This window comes from Chiloscyllium plagiosum, unplaced genomic scaffold, assembly GCF_037043375.1.
Source record: "Chiloscyllium plagiosum isolate Xiang-an unplaced genomic scaffold, Cpla_swu_hap1 HiC_scaffold_1, whole genome shotgun sequence".
NCBI classification, from domain to species: domain Eukaryota; kingdom Metazoa; phylum Chordata; class Chondrichthyes; order Orectolobiformes; family Hemiscylliidae; genus Chiloscyllium; species Chiloscyllium plagiosum.
Genome location: NW_028270139.1, coordinates 166,290,828 through 166,309,462, shown reverse-complemented (window position 1 = coordinate 166,309,462; position 18,635 = coordinate 166,290,828). Strand labels below are relative to the sequence as shown.

At 63.8% G+C, this 18,635-nt stretch overlaps 1 protein-coding gene across 1 annotated transcript in view; it reads left to right on the top strand.

The window, feature by feature from the left end:
• The window catches only part of LOC122547312 (lysyl oxidase homolog 3B-like), a 299,290-nt gene that overhangs the window by 237,965 nt on the left and 42,690 nt on the right, over positions 1-18,635 (top strand). Inside the window, exon 7 of the mRNA XM_087992038.1 lies at positions 4,936-5,179. Within this exon, the coding sequence (XP_087848164.1) occupies positions 4,936-5,179 (244 nt within the window). The remainder of the gene's footprint in view (positions 1-4,935; positions 5,180-18,635) is intronic.

Sequence of the window (18,635 nt, the reverse complement as noted above, 5' to 3'; positions counted from 1 at the left end):
AGATCGGCCCTCCCTGCCCTCCCTGTCTCTGTGAGATCGGCCCTCCCTGCCCTCCCTGTCTCTGTGAGATCGGCCCTCCCTGCCCTCCCTGTCTCTGTGAGATCGGCCCTCCCTGCCCTCCCTGTCTCTGTGAGATCGGCCCTCCCTGCCCTCCCTGCCCTCCCTGTCTCTGTGAGATCGGCCCTCCCTGCCCTCCCTGTCTCTGCGAGATCGGCCCTCCCTGCCCTCCCTGTCTCTGCGAGATCGGCCCTCCCTGCCCTCCCTGTCTCTGCGAGATCGGCCCTCCCTGCCCTCCCTGTCTCTGTGAGATCAGCCCTCCCTGCCCTCCCTGTCTCTGTGAGATCGGCCCTCCCTGCCCTCCCTGCCCTCCCTGTCTCTCTGAGATCGGCCCTCCCTGCCCTCCCTGAGGCCGGCCCTCCCTGCCCTCCATGAGGCCGGCCCTCCCTGCCCTCCCTGAGGCCGGCCCTCCCTGCCCTCCCTGAGGCCGGCCCTCCCTGCCCTCCCTGAGGCCGGCCCTCCCTGCCCTCCCTGAGGCCGGCCCTCCCTGTCTCTGTGAGGCCGGCCCTCCCTGCCCTCCCTGTCTCTGTGAGGCCGGCCCTCCCTGCCCTCCCTGTCTCTGTGAGGCCGGCCCTCCCTGCCCTCCCTGTCTCTGTGAGGCCGGCCCTCCCTGCCCTCCCTGTCTCTGTGAGGCCGGCCCTCCCTGCCCTCCCTGTCTCTGTGAGGCCGGCCCTCCCTGCCCTCCCTGTCTCTGTGAGGCCGGCCCTCCCTGCCCTCCCTGTCTCTGTGAGGCCGGCCCTCCCTGCCCTCTTTGTCTCTGTGAGGCCGGCCCTCCCTGCCCTCCCTGCCCTCCCTGTCTCTGTGAGGCCGGCCCTCCCTGCCCTCCCTGTCTCTGTGAGGCCGGCCCTCCCTGCCCTCCCTGCCCTCCCTGTCTCTGTGAGGCCGGCCCTCCCTGCCCTCCCTGTCTCTGTGAGGCCGGCCCTCCCTGCCCTCCCTGTCTCTGTGAGGCCGGCCCTCCCTGTCTCTGTGAGGCCGGCCCTCCCTGCCCTCCCTGTCTCTGTGAGGCCGGCCCTCCCTGCCCTCCCTGTCTCTGTGAGGCCGGCCCTCCCTGCCCTCCCTGTCTCTGTGAGGCCGGCCCTCCCTGCCCTCCCTGTCTCTGTGAGGCCGGCCCTCCCTGCCCTCCCTGTCTCTGTGAGGCCGGCCCTCCCTGCCCTCCCTGTCTCTGTGAGGCCGGCCCTCCCTGTCTCTGTGAGGCCGGCCCTCCCTGCCCTCCCTGCCCTCCCTGTCTCTGTGAGGCCGGCCCTCCCTGTCTCTGTGAGGCCGGCCCTCCCTGCCCTCCCTGTCTCTGTGAGGCCGGCCCTCCCTGCCCTCCCTGTCTCTGTGAGGCCGGCCCTCCCTGCCCTCCCTGTCTCTGTGAGGCCGGCCCTCCCTGCCCTCCCTGTCTCTGTGAGGCCGGCCCTCCCTGCCCTCCCTGTCTCTGTGAGGCCGGCCCTCCCTGTCTCTGTGAGGCCGGCCCTCCCTGCCCTCCCTGTCTCTGTGAGGCCGGCCCTCCCTGTCTCTGTGAGGCCGGCCCTCCCTGCCCTCCCTGTCTCTGTGAGGCCGGCCCTCGCTGCCCTCCCTGTCTCTGTGAGGCCGGCCCTCGCTGCCCTCCCTGTCTCTGTGAGGCCGGCCCTCCCTGCCCTCCCTGTCTCTGTGAGGCCGGCCCTCCCTGCCCTCCCTGTCTCTGTGAGGCCGGCCCTCCCTGCCCTCCCTGTCTCTGTGAGTCCGGCCCTCCCTGCCCTCCCTGACTCTGTGAGGCCGGCCCTCCCTGCCCTCCCTGACTCTGTGAGGCCGGCCCTCCCTGCCCTCCCTGACTCTGTGAGGCCGGCCCTCCCTGTCTCTGTGAGGCCGGCCCTCCCTGTCTCTGTGAGGCCGGCCCTCCCTGTCTCTGTGAGGCCGGCCCTCCCTGCCCTCCCTGTCTCTGTGAGGCCGGCCCTCCCTGCCCTCCCTGTCTCTGTGAGGCCGGCCCTCCCTGCCCTCCCTGTCTCTGTGAGGCCGGCCCTCCCTGCCCTCCCTGCGTCTGTGTGGCCGGCCCTCCCTGCCCTCCCTGCCTCTGTGAGGCCGGCCCTCCCTGCCCTCCCTGCCTCTGTGAGGCCGGCCCTCCCTGCCCTCCCTGCCTCTGTGAGGCCGGCCCTCCCTGCCCTCCCTGCCTCTGTGAGGCCGGCCCTCCATGCCCTCCCTGCCTCTGTGAGGCCGGCCCTCCCTGCCCTCCCTGCCTCTGTGAGGCCGGCCCTCCCTGCCCTCCCTGCCTCTGTGAGGCCGGCCCTCCCTGCCCTCCCTGCCTCTGTGAGGCCGGCCCTCCCTGCCCTCCCTGCCTCTGTGAGGCCGGCCCTCCCTGCCCTCCCTGCCTCTGTGAGGCCGGCCCTCCCTGCCCTCCCTGCCTCTGTGAGGCCGGCCCTCCCTGCCCTCCCTGCCTCTGTGAGGCCGGCCCTCCCTGCCCTCCCTGCCTCTGTGAGGCCGGCCCTCCCTGCCCTCCCTGCCTCTGTGAGGCCGGCCCTCCCTGCCCTCCCTGCCTCTGTGAGGCCGGCCCTCCCTGCCCTCCCTGCCTCTGTGAGGCCGGCCCTCCCTGCCCTCCCTGCCTCTGTGAGGCCGGCCCTCCCTGCCTCTGTGAGGCCGGCCCTCCCTGCATCTGTGAGGCCGGCCCTCCCTGCCTCTGTGAGGCCGGCCCTCCCTGCCTCTGTGAGGCCGGCCCTCCCTGCCCTCCCTGCCTCTGTGAGGCCGGCCCTCCCTGCCCTCCCTGTCTCTGTGAGGCCGGCCCTCCCTGCCCCTGTGAGGCCGGCCCACCCTGCCCTCCCTGTCTCTGTGAGGCCGGCCCACCCTGCCCTCCCTGTCTCTGTGAGGCCGGCCCACCCTGCCCTCCCTGTCTCTGTGAGGCCGGCCCACCCTGCCCTCCCTGTCTCTGTGAGGCCGGCCCACCCTGCCCTCCCTGTCTCTGTGAGGCCAACCCTCCCGGCCCTCCCGACCCTCCCGGCCCTCCCGACCCTCCCGGCCCTCCCTGTCTCTGTGTGGCCGGCCCACCCTGCCCTCCCTGTCTCTGTGTGGCCGGCCCACCCTGCCCTCCCTGTCTCTGTGTGGCCGGCCCACCCTGCCCTCCCTGTCTCTGTGTGGCCGGCCCACCCTGCCCTCCCTGTCTCTGTGTGGCCGGCCCACCCTGCCCTCCCTGTCTCTGTGTGGCCGGCCCACCCTGCCCTCCCTGTCTCTGTGTGGCCGGCCCACCCTGCCCTCCCTGTCTCTGTGTGGCCGGCCCACCCTGCCCTCCCTGTCTCTGTGTGGCCGGCCCACCCTGCCCTCCCTGTCTCTGTGTGGCCGGCCCACCCTGCCCTCCCTGTCTCTGTGTGGCCGGCCCACCCTGCCCTCCCTGTCTCTGTGTGGCCGGCCCACCCTGCCCTCCCTGTCTCTGTGTGGCCGGCCCACCCTGCCCTCCCTGTCTCTGTGTGGCACCGGCCCTCCCTGTCCCTGTGTGTGACCGGCCCTCCCTGTCCCTGTGTGTGACCGGCCCTCCCTGTCCCTGTGTGTGACCGGCCCTCCCTGTCCCTGTGTGTGACCGGCCCTCCCTGTCCCTGTGTGAGACCGGCCCTCCCTGTCCCTGTGTGAGACCGGCCCTCCCTGTCCCTGTGTGAGACCGGCCCTCCCTGTCCCTGTGTGAGACCAGCCCTCCCTGTCCCTGTGTGAGACCAGCCCTCCCTGTCTCTGTGTGAGACCAGCCCTCCCTGTCTCTGTGTGAGACCAGCCCTCCCTGTCCCTGTGTGTGACCAGCCCTCCCTGTCCCTGTGTGAGACCAGCCCTCCCTGTCCCTGTGTGAGACCAGCCCTCCCTGTCCCTGTGTGAGACCAGCCCTCCCTGTCTCTGTGTGTGACCAGCCCTCCCTGTCCCTCTGTGAGACCGGCCCTCCCTGTCCCTGTGTGAGACCGGCCCTCCCTGTCCCTCTGTGAGACCGGCCCTCCCTGTCCCTGTGTGAGACCAGCCCTCCCTGTCTCTGTGTGTGACCAGCCCTCCCTGTCCCTCTGTGAGACCAGCCCTCCCTGTCCCTGTGTGAGACCAGCCCTCCCTGTCCCTGTGTGAGACCAGCCCTCCCTGTCCCTGTGTGAGACCAGCCCTCCCTGTCCCTGTGTGAGACCAGCCCTCCCTGTCCCTGTGTGTGACCAGCCCTCCCTGTCCCTGTGTGAGACCAGCCCTCCCTGTCTCTGTGTGAGACCAGCCCTCCCTGTCCCTGTGTGAGACCAGCCCTCCCTGTCCCTGTGTGAGACCAGCCCTCCCTGTCTCTGTGTGAGACCAGCCCTCCCTGTCTCTGTGTGAGATCACTGTGCTCTGACATTGTGATCCAGTGTGGTGTGTCCACGTTGCTCTGGCACAGTGCTCCAGTGCAGTGTGTCCACGTTGCTCTGGCACAGTGCTCCAGTGCGGTGCGACCACGTTGCTCTGGCACAGTGCTCCAGTGCGGTGCGACCACGTTGCTCAGGCACAGTGCTCCAGTGCGGTGTGTCCACGTTGCTCTGGCACAGTGCTCCAGTGCAGTGTGTCCACGTTGCTCTGGCACAGTGCTCCAGTGCGGTGCGACCACGTTGCTCTGGCACAGTGCTCCAGTGCGGTGCGACCACGTTGCTCTGGCACAGTGCTCCAGTGCGGTGCGACCACGTTGCTCTGGCACAGTGCTCCAGTGCGGTGCGACCACGTTGCTCTGGCACAGTGCTCCAGTGCGGTGCGACCACGTTGCTCTGGCACAGTGCTCCAGTGCGGTGCGACCACGTTGCTCTGGCACAGTGCTCCAGTGCGGTGCGACCACGTTGCTCAGGCACAGTGCTCCAGTGCGGTGCGACCATGTTGCTCTGGCACAGTGCTCCAGTGCAGTGCATCCTGCTGCAGTATGTTATGAATGATTGGTTGTTTGTGTGGTTGCAGCTTCCTCAGACCTGATCCTAGATGCCCGCCTTGTCCAGCAGACAGCGTACATTGAGGACCGGCCCCTACACATGTTGTACTGTGCTGCTGAGGAGGACTGTCTCTCCAGCTCAGCCCGGAATGCCAACTGGCCGTATGGGCACCGCAGGCTACTCCGATTCTCCTCCGAAATCCACAACATTGGACGGTCAGACTTCAGACCCAAGGCTGGGAGACACTCCTGGGTCTGGCACGAATGTCATGGGTAAGGACAGGGAGGGCACTACCCAGTGGCAATATCACAACCAGTACTCCCAGCAGGCAGAGAGACCCGAGGGAGCTCAGAACAGGGAGAGTGGGAGTGAGGGTCACCCACTGGGAGAGTGACTGGGAGTGAGGGTCACCCACTGAGAGAGTGACTGGGAGTGAGGGTCACCCACTGGGAGAGTGACTGGGAGTGAGGGTCACCCACTGGGAGAGACACTAGGAGTGAGGGTCACCCACTGGGAGAGTGACTGGGAATGAGGGTCACCCACTGGGAGTGAGGGTTACCCACTGGGAGTGTGACTGAGAGTAAGGGTCACCCACTGGGGGAGTGACTGGGAGTGAGGGTCACCCACTGGGAGTGAGGGTCACCCACTGGGAGTGAGGGTTACCCACTGGGAGTGAGGGTCACTCACTGGGAGTGTGACTGAGAGTAAGGGTCACCCACTGGGGGAGTGACTGGGAGTGAGGGTCACCCACTGGGAGTGAGGGTCCCCCACTGGGAGAGTGACGGGGAGTGAGGGTCACCCACTGGGAGAGGGGCTGGGAGTGAGGGTCACCCACTGGGAGAGGGACTGGGAGTGAGGGACACCCACTGGGAGTGAGGGTTACCCACTGGGAGTGAGGGTCACCCACTGGGAGAGTGACTGGGAGTGAGGGTCAACCACTGGGAGAGACACTGAGGGTGTGACTGAGAGTAAGGGTCACCCACTGGGGGAGTGACTGGCAGTGAGGGTCACCCACTGGGAGTGAGGGTCCCCCACTGGGAGAGTGACTGGGAGTGAGGGTCACCCACTGGGAGAGGGACTGGGAGTGAGGGTCACCCACTGGGAGAGGGACTGGGAGTGAGGGTCACCCACTGGGAGTGAGGGTTACCCACTGGGAGTGAGGGTCACCCACTGGGAGAGTGACTGGGAGTGAGGGTCACCCACTGGGAGAGTGACTGGGAGTGAGGGTCACCCAGTGGGAGAGTGACTGGGAGTGAGGGACACCCACTGGGAGAGTGACTGGGAGTGATGGTCACCCACTGGGCGAGACACTGGGAGTGTGACTGAGAGTAAGGATCACCCACTGGGAGAGTGACTGGGAGTGAGGGTCACCCACTGGGAGAGTGAATGGGAGTGAGGGTCATCACTGGAAGAGTGACTGGGAGTGAGGGACACCCACTGGGAGAGGTACTGGGAGTGAGGGTCACCCACTAGGTGAGACACTGGGAGTGTGACTGAGAGTAAGGGTCACCCACTGGGAGAGTGACTGGGAGTGAGGGTCACCCACTGGGAGAGATACTGGGAGTGAGGGTCACCCACTGGGAGTGTGACTGAGAGTAAGGGTCACCCACTGGGAGAGGGACTGGGAGTGAGGGTCACCCACTGGGAGTGAGGGTCCCCCACTGGGAGAGTGACGGGGAGTGAGGGTCACCCACTGGGAGAGGGGCTGGGAGTGAGGGTCACCCACTGGGAGAGGGACTGGGAGTGAGGGACACCCACTGGGAGTGAGGGTTACCCACTGGGAGTGAGGGTCACCCACTGGGAGAGTGACTGGGAGTGAGGGTCAACCACTGGGAGAGACACTGAGGGTGTGACTGAGAGTAAGGGTCACCCACTGGGGGAGTGACTGGGAGTGAGGGTCACCCACTGGGAGTGAGGGTCCCCCACTGGGAGAGTGACTGGGAGTGAGGGTCACCCACTGGGAGAGGGACTGGGAGTGAGGGTCACCCACTGGGAGAGGGACTGGGAGTGAGGGTCACCCACTGGGAGTGAGGGTTACCCACTGGGAGTGAGGGTCACCCACTGGGAGAGTGACTGGGAGTGAGGGTCACCCACTGGGAGAGTGACTGGGAGTGAGGGTCACCCAGTGGGAGAGTGACTGGGAGTGAGGGACACCCACTGGGAGAGTGACTGGGAGTGATGGTCACCCACTGGGCGAGACACTGGGAGTGTGACTGAGAGTAAGGATCACCCACTGGGAGAGTGACTGGGAGTGAGGGTCACCCACTGGGAGAGTGAATGGGAGTGAGGGTCATCCACTGGAAGAGTGACTGGGAGTGAGGGACACCCACTGGGAGAGGTACTGGGAGTGAGGGTCACCCACTAGGTGAGACACTGGGAGTGTGACTGAGAGTAAGGGTCACCCACTGGGAGAGTGACTGGGAGTGAGGGTCACCCACTGGGAGAGATACTGGGAGTGAGGGTCACCCACTGGGAGTGTGACTGAGAGTAAGGGTCACCCACTGGGAGAGGGACTGGGAGTGAGGGTCACCCACTGGGAGAGGGACTGGGAGTGAGGGTCACCCACTGGGAGAGTGACTGGGAATGAGGGTCACCCACTGGGAGAGGGACTGGGAATGAGGGTCACCCACTGGGAGAGTGACTGAGAGTGAGGATCACCCACTAGGAGTTAAGGTTACCCGCTGGGAGTGAGGGTCCACCACTGGGAGAGTGACTGGGAGTGAGGGTCACCCACTGGGAGAGGTACTGGGAGTGAGGGTCACCCAATAGGAGTTAGGGATACCCACTGGGAGTCAGGGTCCCCCACTGGGAGAGTGACTGGGAGTGAGGGTCACCCACTGGGAGAGGGACTGGGAGTGAGGGTCACCCACTGGGAGAGGGACTGGGAGTGAGGGTCACCCACTGGGAGAGGGACTGGGAGTGAGGGTCACCCACTGGTAGAGTGACTGGGAGTGAGGGTCACACACTAGGAGTTAGGGTTACCCACTGGGAGTGAGGGTCACCCACTGGGAGAGTGACTGGGAGTGAGGGTCACCCAGTGGGAGAGGGACTGGGAGTGAGGGTCACCCAATGGGAGAGGGACTGGGAGTGAGGGTCACCCACTGGGAGTGAAGGTCACCCACTGGGAGAGGGACTGGGAGTGAGGGTCACCCACTGGGAGTGAGGGTCACCCACTGGGAGAGTGACTGGGAGTGAGGGTCACCCACTGGGAGTGAGGGTCACCCACTGGGAGAGTGACTGAGAGTAAGTTTCACCCACTGGGAGAGTGACAGGGAGTGAGGGTCACCCACAGGGAGTGAGGGTCACCCACTGGGAGAGTGACTGGGAGTGAGGGTCACCCACTGGGAGATGTACTGGGAGTGAGGGTCATCCACTGGGAGAGGGACTGGGAGTGAGGGTCACCCACTGGGAGAGGGACTGGGAGTGTGGGTCACCCACTGGGAGAGTGACTGGGAGTGAGGGTCACCCACTGGGAGAGACACTTGGAGTGAGGGTCACCCACTGGGAGAGTGACTGGGAATGAGGGTCACCCACTGGGAGTGAGGGTCACCCACTGGGGGAGTGACTGGGAGTGAGGGTCACCCACTGGGAGACGTACTGGGAGTGAGGGTCATCCACTGGGAGAGGGACTGGGAGTGAGGGTCACCCACTGGGAGAGGGACTGGGAGTGAGGGTCACCCACTGGGAGAGTGACTGGGAGTGAGGGTCACCCACTGGGAGAGACACTTGGAGTGAGGGTCACCCACTGGGAGAGTGACTGGGAATGAGGGTCACCCACTGGGAGTGAGGGTTACCCACTAGGAGTGAGGGTCACGCACTGGGAGAGGTACTGGGATTGTGACTGAGTGTAAGGGTCACCCACTGGGGGAGTGACTGGGAGTGAGGGTCACCCACTGGGAGTGAGGGTCACACACTGGGAGTGAGGGTTACCCACTAGGAGTGAGGGCCACCCACTCGGAGAGACACTGGGAGTGTGACTGAGTGTAAGGGTCACCCACTGGGGGAGTGACTGGGAGTGAGGGTCACCCACTGGGAGTGAGGGTCCCCCACTGGGAGAGTGACTGGGTGTGAGGGTCACCCACTGGGAGAGTGACTGGGAGTGATGGTCACCCACTGGGAGTGAGGGTCACCCACTGGGAGTGAGGGTCCCCCACTGAGAGAGTGACTGGGAGTGAGGGTCACCCACTGGGACAGTGACTGGGAGTGAGGGTCACCCAGTGGGACAGTGACTGGGAGTGAGGGACACCCACTGGGAGAGTGACTGGGAGTGAGGGTCACCCACTGGGCGAGACACTGGGAGTGTGACTGAGAGTAAGGGTTACCCACTGGGAGAGTGACTGGGAGTGAGGGTCATCCACTGGGAGAGTGACTGGGAGTGAGGGACACCCACTGGGAGAGGTACTGGGAGTGAGGGTCACCCACTGGGCGAGACACTGGGAGTGTGACTGAGAGTAAGGGTCACCCACTGGGAGAGTGACTGAGAGTGAGGGTCACCCACTGGGAGAGTGACTGGGAGCGAGGGACACCCACTGGGTGAGGTACTGGGAGTGAGGGTCACCCACTGGGAGAGGGACTGGGAATGAGGGTCACCCACTGGGAGAGTGACTGGGAATGAGGGTCACCCACTGGGAGAGGGACTGGGAGTGAGGGTCACCCACTGGGAGAGTGACTGGGAATGAGGGTCACCCACTGGGACAGTGACTGGGAGTGAGGGTCACCCACTTGGAGAGTGACTGGGAGTGAGGGTCACCCACTAGGAGTTAGGGTTACCCACTGGGAGAGTGACTGGGAGTGAGGGTCACCCACTAGGAGTTAGGGTTACCCACTGGGAATGAGGGTCACCCACTGGGAGAGGGACTGGGAGTGAGGGTCACCCTCTGGGAGAGTGACTGGGAGTGAGGGACACCCACTGGGAGAGGTACTGGGAGTGAGGGTCCCCCACTGGGCGAGACACTGGGTGTGTGACTGAGAGTAAGGGTCACCCACTGGGAGAGTGACTGGGAGTGAGGGTCACCCACTGGGAGAGGGACTGGGAGTGAGGGTTACCCACTGGGAGAGGGGCTGGGAATGAGGGTCACCCACTGGGAGAGGTACTGGGAGTGAGGGTCACCCACTAGGAGTTAGCGTTACCCACTGGGAGTGAGGGTCCCCCACTGGGAGAGTGACTGGGAGTGAGGGTCACCCACTGGGAGAGGTACTGGGAGTGAGGGTCACCCACTGGGAGAGTGACTGGGAGTGAGGGTCACCCACTGGGAGAGGTACTGGGAGTGAGGGTCACCCACTAGGTGAGACACTGGGAGTGTGACTGAGAGTAAGGGTCACCCACTGGGAGAGTGACGGGGAGTGAGGGTCACCCACTGGGAGAGGGGCTGGGAGTGAGGGTCACCCACTGGGAGAGGGACTGGGAGTGAGGGACACCCACTGGGAGTGAGGGTTACCCACTGGGAGTGAGGGTCACCCACTGGGAGAGTGACTGGGAGTGAGGGTCAACCACTGGGAGAGACACTGAGGGTGTGACTGAGAGTAAGGGTCACCCACTGGGGGAGTGACTGGCAGTGAGGGTCACCCACTGGGAGTGAGGGTCCCCCACTGGGAGAGTGACTGGGAGTGAGGGTCACCCACTGGGAGAGGGACTGGGAGTGAGGGTCACCCACTGGGAGAGTGACTGGGAGTGAGGGTCACCCAGTGGGAGAGTGACTGGGAGTGAGGGACACCCACTGGGAGAGTGACTGGGAGTGATGGTCACCCACTGGGCGAGACACTGGGAGTGTGACTGAGAGTAAGGATCACCCACTGGGAGAGTGACTGGGAGTGAGGGTCACCCACTGGGAGAGTGAATGGGAGTGAGGGTCATCACTGGAAGAGTGACTGGGAGTGAGGGACACCCACTGGGAGAGGTACTGGGAGTGAGGGTCACCCACTAGGTGAGACACTGGGAGTGTGACTGAGAGTAAGGGTCACCCACTGGGAGAGTGACTGGGAGTGAGGGTCACCCACTGGGAGAGATACTGGGAGTGAGGGTCACCCACTGGGAGTGTGACTGAGAGTAAGGGTCACCCACTGGGAGAGGGACTGGGAGTGAGGGTCACCCACTGGGAGTGAGGGTCCCCCACTGGGAGAGTGACGGGGAGTGAGGGTCACCCACTGGGAGAGGGGCTGGGAGTGAGGGTCACCCACTGGGAGAGGGACTGGGAGTGAGGGACACCCACTGGGAGTGAGGGTTACCCACTGGGAGTGAGGGTCACCCACTGGGAGAGTGACTGGGAGTGAGGGTCAACCACTGGGAGAGACACTGAGGGTGTGACTGAGAGTAAGGGTCACCCACTGGGGGAGTGACTGGGAGTGAGGGTCACCCACTGGGAGTGAGGGTCCCCCACTGGGAGAGTGACTGGGAGTGAGGGTCACCCACTGGGAGAGGGACTGGGAGTGAGGGTCACCCACTGGGAGAGGGACTGGGAGTGAGGGTCACCCACTGGGAGTGAGGGTTACCCACTGGGAGTGAGGGTCACCCACTGGGAGAGTGACTGGGAGTGAGGGTCACCCACTGGGAGAGTGACTGGGAGTGAGGGTCACCCAGTGGGAGAGTGACTGGGAGTGAGGGACACCCACTGGGAGAGTGACTGGGAGTGATGGTCACCCACTGGGCGAGACACTGGGAGTGTGACTGAGAGTAAGGATCACCCACTGGGAGAGTGCCTGGGAGTGAGGGTCACCCACTGGGAGAGTGAATGGAGTGAGGGTCATCCACTGGAAGAGTGACTGGGAGTGAGGGACACCCACTGGGAGAGGTACTGGGAGTGAGGGTCACCCACTAGGTGAGACACTGGGAGTGTGACTGAGAGTAAGGGTCACCCACTGGGAGAGTGACTGGGAGTGAGGGTCACCCACTGGGAGAGATACTGGGAGTGAGGGTCACCCACTGGGAGTGTGACTGAGAGTAAGGGTCACCCACTGGGAGAGGGACTGGGAGTGAGGGTCACCCACTGGGAGAGGGACTGGGAGTGAGGGTCACCCACTGGGAGAGTGACTGGGAATGAGGGTCACCCACTGGGAGAGGGACTGGAATGAGGGTCACCCACTGGGAGAGTGACTGAGAGTGAGGATCACCCACTAGGAGTTAAGGTTACCCGCTGGAGTGAGGGTCCACCACTGGGAGAGTGACTGGGAGTGAGGGTCACCCACTGGGAGAGGTACTGGGAGTGAGGGTCACCCAATAGGAGTTAGGGATACCCACTGGGAGTCAGGGTCCCCACTGGGAGAGTGACTGGGAGTGAGGGTCACCCACTGGGAGAGGGACTGGGAGTGAGGGTCACCCACTGGAGAGGGACTGGGAGTGAGGGTCACCCACTGGGAGAGGGACTGGGAGTGAGGGTCACCCACTGGTAGAGTGACTGGGAGTGAGGGTCACACACTAGGAGTTAGGGTTACCCACTGGGAGTGAGGGTCACCCACTGGGAGAGTGACTGGGAGTGAGGGTCACCCAGTGGGAGAGGGACTGGGAGTGAGGGTCACCCAATGGGAGAGGGACTGGGAGTGAGGGTCACCCACTGGGAGTGAGGGTCACCCACTGGGAGAGGGACTGGGAGTGAGGGTCACCCACTGGGAGTGAGGGTCACCCACTGGGAGTGACTGGGAGTGAGGGTCACCCACTGGGAGTGAGGGTCACCCACTGGGAGAGTGACTGAGAGTAAGTTTCACCACTGGGAGAGTGACTGGGAGTGAGGGTCACCCACAGGGAGTGAGGGTCACCCACTGGGAGAGTGACTGGGAGTGAGGGTCACCCACTGGGAGATGTACTGGGAGTGAGGGTCATCCACTGGGAGAGGGACTGGGAGTGAGGGTCACCCACTGGGAGAGGGACTGGGAGTGTGGGTCACCCACTGGGAGAGTGACTGGGAGTGAGGGTCACCCACTGGGAGAGACACTTGGAGTGAGGGTCACCCACTGGGAGAGTGACTGGGAATGAGGGTCACCCACTGGGAGTGAGGGTCACCCACTGGGGGAGTGACTTGGGAGTGAGGGTCACCCACTGGGAGACGTACTGGGAGTGAGGGTCATCCACTGGGAGAGGGACTGGGGTGAGGGTCACCCACTGGGAGAGGGACTGGGAGTGAGGGTCACCCACTGGGAGAGTGACTGGGAGTGAGGGTCACCCACTGGGAGAGACACTTGGAGTGAGGGTCACCCACTGGGAGAGTGACTGGGAATGAGGGTCACCCACTGGAGTGAGGGTTACCCACTAGGAGTGAGGGTCACGCACTGGGAGAGGTAGGAGAGGTACTGGGATTGTGACTGAGTGTAAGGGTCACCCACTGGGGGAGTGACTGGGAGTGAGGGTCACCCACTGGGAGTGAGGGTCACACACTGGGAGTGAGGGTTACCCACTAGGAGTGAGGGCCACCCACTCGGAGAGACACTGGGAGTGTGACTGAGTGTAAGGGTCACCCACTGGGGGAGTGACTGGGAGTGAGGGTCACCCACTGGGAGTGAGGGTCCCCCACTGGGAGAGTGACTGGGTGTGAGGGTCACCCACTGGGAGAGTGACTGGGAGTGATGGTCACCCACTGGGAGTGAGGGTCACCCACTGGGAGTGAGGGTCCCCCACTGAGAGAGTGACTGGGAGTGAGGGTCACCCACTGGGACAGTGACTGGGAGTGAGGGTCACCCAGTGGGACAGTGACTGGGAGTGAGGGACACCCACTGGGAGAGTGACTGGGAGTGAGGGTCACCCACTGGGCGAGACACTGGGAGTGTGACTGAGAGTAAGGGTTACCCACTGGGAGAGTGACTGGGAGTGAGGTCATCCACTGGGAGAGTGACTGGGAGTGAGGGACACCACTGGGAGAGGTACTGGGAGTGAGGGTCACCCACTGGGCGAGACACTGGGAGTGTGACTGAGAGTAAGGGTCACCCACTGGGAGAGTGACTGAGAGTGAGGGTCACCCACTGGGAGAGTGACTGGGAGCGAGGGACACCCACTGGGTGAGGTACTGGGAGTGAGGGTCACCCACTGGGAGAGGGACTGGGAATGAGGGTCACCCACTGGGAGAGTGACTGGGAATGAGGGTCACCCACTGGGAGGGACTGGGAGTGAGGGTCACCCACTGGGAGAGTGACTGGGAATGAGGGTCACCCACTGGGACAGTGACTGGGAGTGAGGGTCACCCACTTGGAGAGTGACTGGGAGTGAGGGTCACCCACTAGGAGTTAGGGTTACCCACTGGGAGAGTGACTGGGAGTGAGGGTCACCCACTAGGAGTTAGGGTTACCCACTGGGGAATGAGGGTCACCCACTGGGAGAGGGACTGGGAGTGAGGGTCACCCTCTGGGAGAGTGACTGGGAGTGAGGGACACCCACTGGGAGAGGTACTGGGAGTGAGGGGTCCCCCACTGGGCGAGACACTGGGTGTGTGACTGAGAGTAAGGGTCACCCACTGGGAGAGTGACTGGAGTGAGGGTCACCCACTGGGAGAGGGACTGGGAGTGAGGGTTACCCACTGGGAGAGGGGCTGGGAATGAGGGTCACCCACTGGGAGAGGTACTGGGAGTGAGGGTCACCCACTAGGAGTTAGCGTTACCCACTGGGAGTGAGGGTCCCCCACTGGGAGAGTGACTGGGAGTGAGGGTCACCCACTGGGAGAGGTACTGGGAGTGAGGGTCACCCACTGGGAGAGTGACTGGGAGTGAGGGTCACCCACTGGGAGAGGTACTGGGAGTGAGGGTCACCCACTAGGTGAGACACTGGGAGTGTGACTGAGAGTAAGGGTCACCCACTGGGAGAGTGACGGGGAGTGAGGGTCACCCACTGGGAGAGGGGCTGGGAGTGAGGGTCACCCACTGGGAGAGGGACTGGGAGTGAGGGACACCCACTGGGAGTGAGGGTTACCCACTGGGAGTGAGGGTCACCCACTGGGAGAGTGACTGGGAGTGAGGGTCAACCACTGGGAGAGACACTGAGGGTGACTGAGAGTAAGGGTCACCCACTGGGGGAGTGACTGGCAGTGAGGGTCACCCACTGGGAGTGAGGGTCCCCCACTGGGAGAGTGACTGGGAGTGAGGGTCACCCACTGGGAGAGGGACTGGGAGTGAGGGTCACCCACTGGGAGAGGGGACTGGGAGTGAGGGTCACCCACTGGGAGTGAGGGTTACCCACTGGGAGTGAGGGTCACCCACTGGGAGAGTGACTGGGAGTGAGGGTCACCCACTGGGAGAGTGACTGGGAGTGAGGGTCACCCAGTGGGAGAGTGACTGGGAGTGAGGGACACCCACTGGGAGAGTGACTGGGAGTGATGGTCACCCACTGGGCGAGACACTGGGAGTGTGACTGAGAGTAAGGATCACCCACTGGGAGAGTGACTGGGAGTGAGGGTCACCCACTGGGAGAGTGAATGGAGTGAGGGTCATCACTGGAAGAGTGACTGGGAGTGAGGACACCCACTGGAGAGGTACTGGGAGTGAGGGTCACCCACTAGGTGAGACACTGGGAGTGTGACTGAGAGTAAGGGTCACCCACTGGGAGAGTGACTGGGAGTGAGGGTCACCCACTGGGAGAGATACTGGGAGTGAGGGTCACCCACTGGGAGTGTGACTGAGAGTAAGGGTCACCCACTGGGAGAGGACTGGGAGTGAGGGTCACCCACTGGGAGTGAGGGTCCCCCACTGGGAGAGTGACGGGGAGTGAGGGTCACCCACTGGGAGAGGGGCTGGGAGTGAGGGTCACCCACTGGGAGAGGGAGTGGGAGTGAGGGACGCCCACTGGGAGTGAGGGTTACCCACTGGGAGTGAGGGTCACCCACTGGGAGAGTGACTGGGAGTGAGGGTCAACCACTGGGAGAGACACTGAGGGTGTGACTGAGAGTAAGGGTCACCCACTGGGGAGTGACTGGGAGTGAGGGTCACCCACTGGGAGTGAGGGTCCCCCACTGGGAGAGTGACTGGGAGTGAGGGTCACCCACTGGGAGAGGGACTGGGAGTGAGGGTCACCCACTGGGAGAGGGACTGGGAGTGAGGGTCACCCACTGGGAGTGAGGGTTACCCACTGGGAGTGAGGGTCACCCACTGGGAGAGTGACTGGGAGTGAGGGTCACCCACTGGGAGAGTGACTGGGAGTGAGGGTCACCCAGTGGGAGAGTGACTGGGAGTGAGGGACACCCACTGGGAGAGTGACTGGGAGTGATGGTCACCCACTGGGCGAGACACTGGGAGTGTGACTGAGAGTAAGGATCACCCACTGGGAGAGTGCCTGGGAGTGAGGGTCACCCACTGGGAGAGTGAATGGGAGTGAGGGTCATCCACTGGAAGAGTGACTGGGAGTGAGGGACACCCACTGGGAGAGGTACTGGGAGTGAGGGTCACCCACTAGGTGAGACACTGGGAGTGTGACTGAGAGTAAGGGTCACCCACTGGGAGAGTGACTGGGAGTGAGGGTCACCCACTGGGAGAGATACTGGGAGTGAGGGTCACCCACTGGGAGTGTGACTGAGAGTAAGGGTCACCCACTGGGAGAGGGACTGGGAGTGAGGGTCACCCACTGGGAGAGGGACTGGGAGTGAGGGTCACCCACTGGGAGAGTGACTGGGAATGAGGGTCACCCACTGGGAGAGGGACTGGGAATGAGGGTCACCCACTGGGAGAGTGACTGAGAGTGAGGATCACCCACTAGGAGTTAAGGTTACCCGCTGGGAGTGAGGGTCCACCACTGGGAGAGTGACTGGGAGTGAGGGTCACCCACTGGGAGAGGTACTGGGAGTGAGGGTCACCCAATAGGAGTTAGGGATACCCACTGGGAGTCAGGGTCCCCCACTGGGAGAGTGACTGGGAGTGAGGGTCACCCACTGGGAGAGGGACTGGGAGTGAGGGTCACCCACTGGGAGAGGGACTGGGAGTGAGGGTCACCCACTGGGAGAGGGACTGGGAGTGAGGGTCACCCACTGGTAGAGTGACTGGGAGTGAGGGTCACACACTAGGAGTTAGGGTTACCCACTGGGAGTGAGGGTCACCCACTGGGAGAGTGACTGGGAGTGAGGGTCACCCAGTGGGAGAGGGACTGGGAGTGAGGGTCACCCAATGGGAGAGGGACTGGGAGTGAGGGTCACCCACTGGGAGTGAGGGTCACCCACTGGGAGAGGGACTGGGAGTGAGGGTCACCCACTGGGAGTGAGGGTCACCCACTGGGAGAGTGACTGGGAGTGAGGGTCACCCACTGGGAGTGAGGGTCACCCACTGGGAGAGTGACTGGGAATGAGGGTCACCCACTGGGAGAGGGACTGGGAGTGAGGGTCACCCACTGGGAGAGTGACTGGGAATGAGGGTCACCCACTGGGACAGTGACTGGGAGTGAGGGTCACCCACTTGGAGAGTGACTGGGAGTGAGGGTCACCCACTAGGAGTTAGGGTTACCCACTGGGAGAGTGACTGGGAGTGAGGGTCACCCACTAGGAGTTAGGGTTACCCACTGGGAATGAGGGTCACCCACTGGGAGAGGGACTGGGAGTGAGGGTCACCCTCTGGGAGAGTGACTGGGAGTGAGGGACACCCACTGGGAGAGGTACTGGGAGTGAGGGTCCCCCACTGGGCGAGACACTGGGGTGTGTGACTGAGAGTAAGGGTCACCCACTGGGAGAGTGACTGGGAGTGAGGGTCACCCACTGGAGAGGGACTGGGAGTGAGGGTTACCCACTGGGAGAGGGCTGGGATGAGGGTCACCCACTGGGAGAGGTACTGGGAGTGAGGGTCACCACTAGGAGTTAGCGTTACCCACTGGGAGTGAGGGTCCCCCACTGGGAGAGTGACTGGGAGTGAGGGTCACCCACTGGGAGAGGTACTGGGAGTGAGGGTCACCCACTGGGAGAGTGACTGGGAGTGAGGGTCACCCACTGGGAGAGGTACTGGGAGTGAGGGTCACCCACTAGGTGAGACACTGGGAGTGTGACTGAGAGTAAGGGTCACCACTGGGAGAGTGACGGGGAGTGAGGGTCACCCACTGGGAGAGGGGCTGGGAGTGAGGGTCACCCACTGGGAGAGGGACTGGGAGTGAGGGACACCCACTGGGAGTGAGGGTTACCCACTGGGAGTGAGGGTCACCCACTGGGAGAGTGACTGGGAGTGAGGGTCAACCACTGGGAGAGACACTGAGGGTGTGACTGAGAGTAAGGGTCACCCACTGGGGGAGTGACTGGCAGTGAGGGTCACCCACTGGGAGTGAGGGTCCCCCACTGGGAGAGTGACTGGGAGTGAGGGTCACCCACTGGGAGAGGGACTGGGAGTGAGGGTCACCCACTGGGAGAGTGACTGGGAGTGAGGGTCACCCAGTGGGAGAGTGACTGGGAGTGAGGGACACCCACTGGGAGAGTGACTGGGAGTGATGGTCACCCACTGGGCGAGACACTGGGAGTGTGACTGAGAGTAAGGATCACCCACTGGGAGAGTGACTGGGAGTGAGGGTCACCCACTGGGAGAGTGAATGGGAGTGAGGGTCATCACTGGAAGAGTGACTGGGAGTGAGGGACACCCACTGGGAGAGGTACTGGGAGTGAGGGTCACCCACTAGGTGAGACACTGGGAGTGTGACTGAGAGTAAGGGTCACCCACTGGGAGAGTGACTGGGAGTGAGGGTCACCCACTGGGAGAGATACTGGGAGTGAGGGTCACCCACTGGGAGTGTGACTGAGAGTAAGGGTCACCCACTGGGAGAGGGACTGGGAGTGAGGGTCACCCACTGGGAGTGAG